Raw genomic sequence first — 3,486 nt, forward strand, 5'->3', positions numbered from 1 at the left:
CCTTGAGTCTGACAATATTCAGTGCAGATTTAAGAAGTAAAGACTTAGAAAGAGGTAAAACAAATGCAAGTTTGCATCTATAGTTGAGAAACAATGGCTCTCTCTCTCTCTCTCTCTCTCTCGTTACAATGAACTGTTTTTTTTTTTTTTAATTAATTTTATTTACGTGATATTACAAGAATTTAACCACAAGATTTTATTTGTTATATTTTGAAATATGAAGATTTAATTTATTAACTATTATTACCCCTAACAAATAGAGTTAAAGTGAAAAAATTTTCTTTAGATATCTTATTAGGCAAGATATTAAGAGTCTGTTTGAATACCGCTTATTACTAAAAATTAAAAACACTATAGAAAAATAATTTTTAAATATACAAATAATATCGTGAGACACAATTTTAAAATTTTTTTTACTGAAAAAAAAAATATATATATTTATGAGTTCTGTGGATAATGCACGAAACCAACATAAAAACAACAAACACAAGCTAGAGTCGCTATCCAAACTCCAGCTACATATAAGGCAAGATCAGGTAAGATAGAAATGATCGTAACTCAAATATGTGATCAAAAAACTAATTTTCTATTTGTGGTTTATTTGGTGACACTATTATTATTGTCCTATCTGATTTGATAGATTGTCCAATATCGATCATCTTCCAATAAAAGCCGCCATCGCAATGATTTGCCCACTATCGCTCAGTTTGCAATGGCAGACTCCTCCAACAAGAAGTTACAAGGCAAAGTAGCCATAATCACTGGTGGTGCAAGCGGCATAGGCGAGGCTACGGCTTACCTTTTTGCCCAACATTGTGCCCGCATGGTTGTGATCGCCGATATCCAAGACCAATTGGGCCACCAAGTAGCCACATCAATTGGTATAGACAAGTGCCAATACGTGCACTGTGATGTTTCCGATGAAGACCAGGTCAAGAACATGGTTGAATCAACGGTCCAGAAACATGGTCAGCTCGACATCATGTTCAGCAACGCTGGGCCTCTGAGTTGCTCTGATCAGACAATCCTCGAGCTCGACCTTTCAGGGTTTGACAAAGTGATTGAAACCAACGCCCGTGGCATGGCTTTGTGTGTAAAACACGCGGCGCGCGTGATGGTTGAGAGGCGCGTGAAGGGGAGCATCGTATGCACAGGAAGCGTAGCCGCTAGCCAAGGTGGACAGCTACTCACAGATTATTGTATGGCAAAGCATGCAGTGCTGGGTCTGGTTCGATCAGCAAGTGTGCAGCTTGGGCAGCATGGGATTAGAGTGAACTGTGTATCACCCTCCTTGGTGGCTACACCAATGTCATGTGATGCATTAGGAATGGATGCAGAGCAAGTGGAGAAGATTTCTGAACCAAATTCAAGCTTAAAAGGAGTTGTGTTGAAGGTGAGAGATGTTGCCAATGCTGTGCTCTTTCTTGCATCTGATGATTCTGGTTTTGTCACTGGACTTAAATTGAAGGTTGATGGAGGCCACTTAGGGAGTCGGAACAAGCCCCAGTGAGTATTGTTTTGAGATGGAAAGCAAAGGATTTAAGTTTTAATCATATTGTCTTGAACAAAATAAGTTGAAGGAAAAGGTATGTATACCTTGTTTAAGTTCTGGGAGTAGGTTCTACTTTATATTTCACAAATATTGAATAAAAATCATATGTTTTACTTTATATTTCACCAATATAACTGATTTTATATTAGAAAATAGATCCTGTAAGAAGAAATAAGTTGTCTACTATTTCTTATCTGGTAAACATCTGTAAACATAAAATTAAAAGCTTTAAAGAAGAGCTCATGAACCTTTGTAAAGAATAAGGGCAAGCTTTTATGCAACTTACATGTATGTACGAAAATATTTCTTCCCTTGCTTGGTCTAAGGTAGTACTCTTCGGTTCCAGTAAATTGACGCTTTTAGAAGTAAAATACTTTACTATATGTAAGAAATTTTCAGTAAAATATTTTTAAAATTTTCAAGCAAACCACCAAAATTAGTGGAACAGCTACTGGACCTATTTGTGCCAAATGTCTAGTGACCAAATCACCAGAACCGATAGCCGAAATGGTGGCTTATGCGACTGCCAGTTGAGTGTTGTCTTCAGTGATGAGACCACCAGCACTGGTAGTCGAACAACAATTTTGGTTATCAGATCTTTGGAAACAATCACTAAAACGGTGTATTCGGTGATCAAACTGCCAACATCAGTTATCAAAACGCCAAGTCAAGTGACTAGACCACAAGCACTAGTAGTTGGAGTGGAAACTCCGGCCACCAGACTCCCGGCACCGGCTACCCAACCTACCGGACTGATGACCTAACCGCCAAAAGATAAGAGGGGAAGCCATTGTATGTTTTTGTAAAACATTTTAACAATATTTGTAAAATTAAAAAGTTTTACAACTTTTTATAAAGGATTTTATTGTCAACCAAAAATATTTTACAAATTTAACTACATTTGACATGCAAACAAATACTTGAAAATTTTATTAAAAAAATCAAAATATATTTTATTTCAAAACAAACGAAACGTAAGTCACAGAGTGTGTGCATGACCTCAGTGCGTTGAGTTACAAGAGACCAGTGGCGGAGCCAGGAATTTATATTTAGGGGAGCCATATATAAATTTTTTTTTTTTTTTTTTCATGTGTGTGTAAGAAATGTAAAATAGTAATGTACAATACTTCATAATCAAACATTATAAACAAAAGTATGTTTAATTAAAATTAAACAATCATTCAAATGTTAATACATAAAAAAAATATAATAAACAACAACTAAATACATATGTATATATTGTTTATAATAGATTGATTATTATAATAATAAATAATATATTATAAGGAATTAAAAAAAGAAAGCAATGAAAAGAAAAATAAAATAAAAACAAAGAAAATACAAATACCTGGAACGTGTTAAAAACTTATGGGTCAGCCGATCTTAGGGGCATAGAAAGAGCACTACACACTGCACAAGCATAAGCACAAAAGCTTCACAATTTGAGAGTCCCACGGTAATGAGTCACTAACAATGAAAATGACAAATGGACAAAATTGAGTCACCCTTTCTTGTCTAAATTGAACCCATAGTACACTACACTACTGCAAAACTTTTACTTTTAAACAAATGTATCAAAAGCAAAGAACTAAAATCTAAAAAAAAAAAAAAAAAGAGGAAGAAGAAGAAGAAGGCAAAGGCAGTGACGAGAAGAAGGCAAAGAGAAAGAACTGAAAGTCTAAAAGAAGAAAAAGAAGAAGAACGCAAAGGCCAAGTCCTTAACGGAGAGAGAGAGAGAGAGAGAGAGAGAGAGAGAGAGAGAGAGAGAGAGAGAGAGAGAGAGAGAGAGAGAGAGAGAGAGAGAGAGAGAGAGATCTCATGTGTAAGAAAGATTGTTTCTACAAGACTGCAACCGTGTGGCCGTGTGGGAGAGATGAAGTTTCAGACCTTTCAATTTTTCTACTGTGTACAAGTAAGCCCTAGATGTGTTAGAA

The 3,486-nt window shown here is 35.7% G+C and overlaps 1 protein-coding gene across 1 annotated transcript; it reads left to right on the plus strand.

The window, feature by feature from the left end:
• The first annotated feature begins 565 nt into the window (after positions 1-565).
• LOC112006133 ((+)-cis,trans-nepetalactol synthase NEPS1) lies at positions 566-1,670 on the plus strand. The gene has a single exon (XM_024038433.2). It carries the CDS (start codon positions 713-715, stop codon positions 1,508-1,510), a length of 798 nt encoding a protein of 265 aa, XP_023894201.1. The 5' UTR covers positions 566-712; the 3' UTR covers positions 1,511-1,670.
• The last annotated feature ends 1,816 nt before the right edge of the window (positions 1,671-3,486 follow it).

Source organism: Quercus suber, unplaced genomic scaffold (genome assembly GCF_002906115.3).
Source record: "Quercus suber isolate HL8 unplaced genomic scaffold, Cork oak 2.0 scaffold_228, whole genome shotgun sequence".
Lineage (NCBI taxonomy): Eukaryota > Viridiplantae > Streptophyta > Magnoliopsida > Fagales > Fagaceae > Quercus > Quercus suber.

Excerpts from the sequence above, each read along its gene's own strand:
- LOC112006133 (XM_024038433.2), top strand. The coding sequence starts at position 713 with ATGGCAGACTCCTCCAACAAGAAGTTACAAGGCAAAGTAGCCATAATC.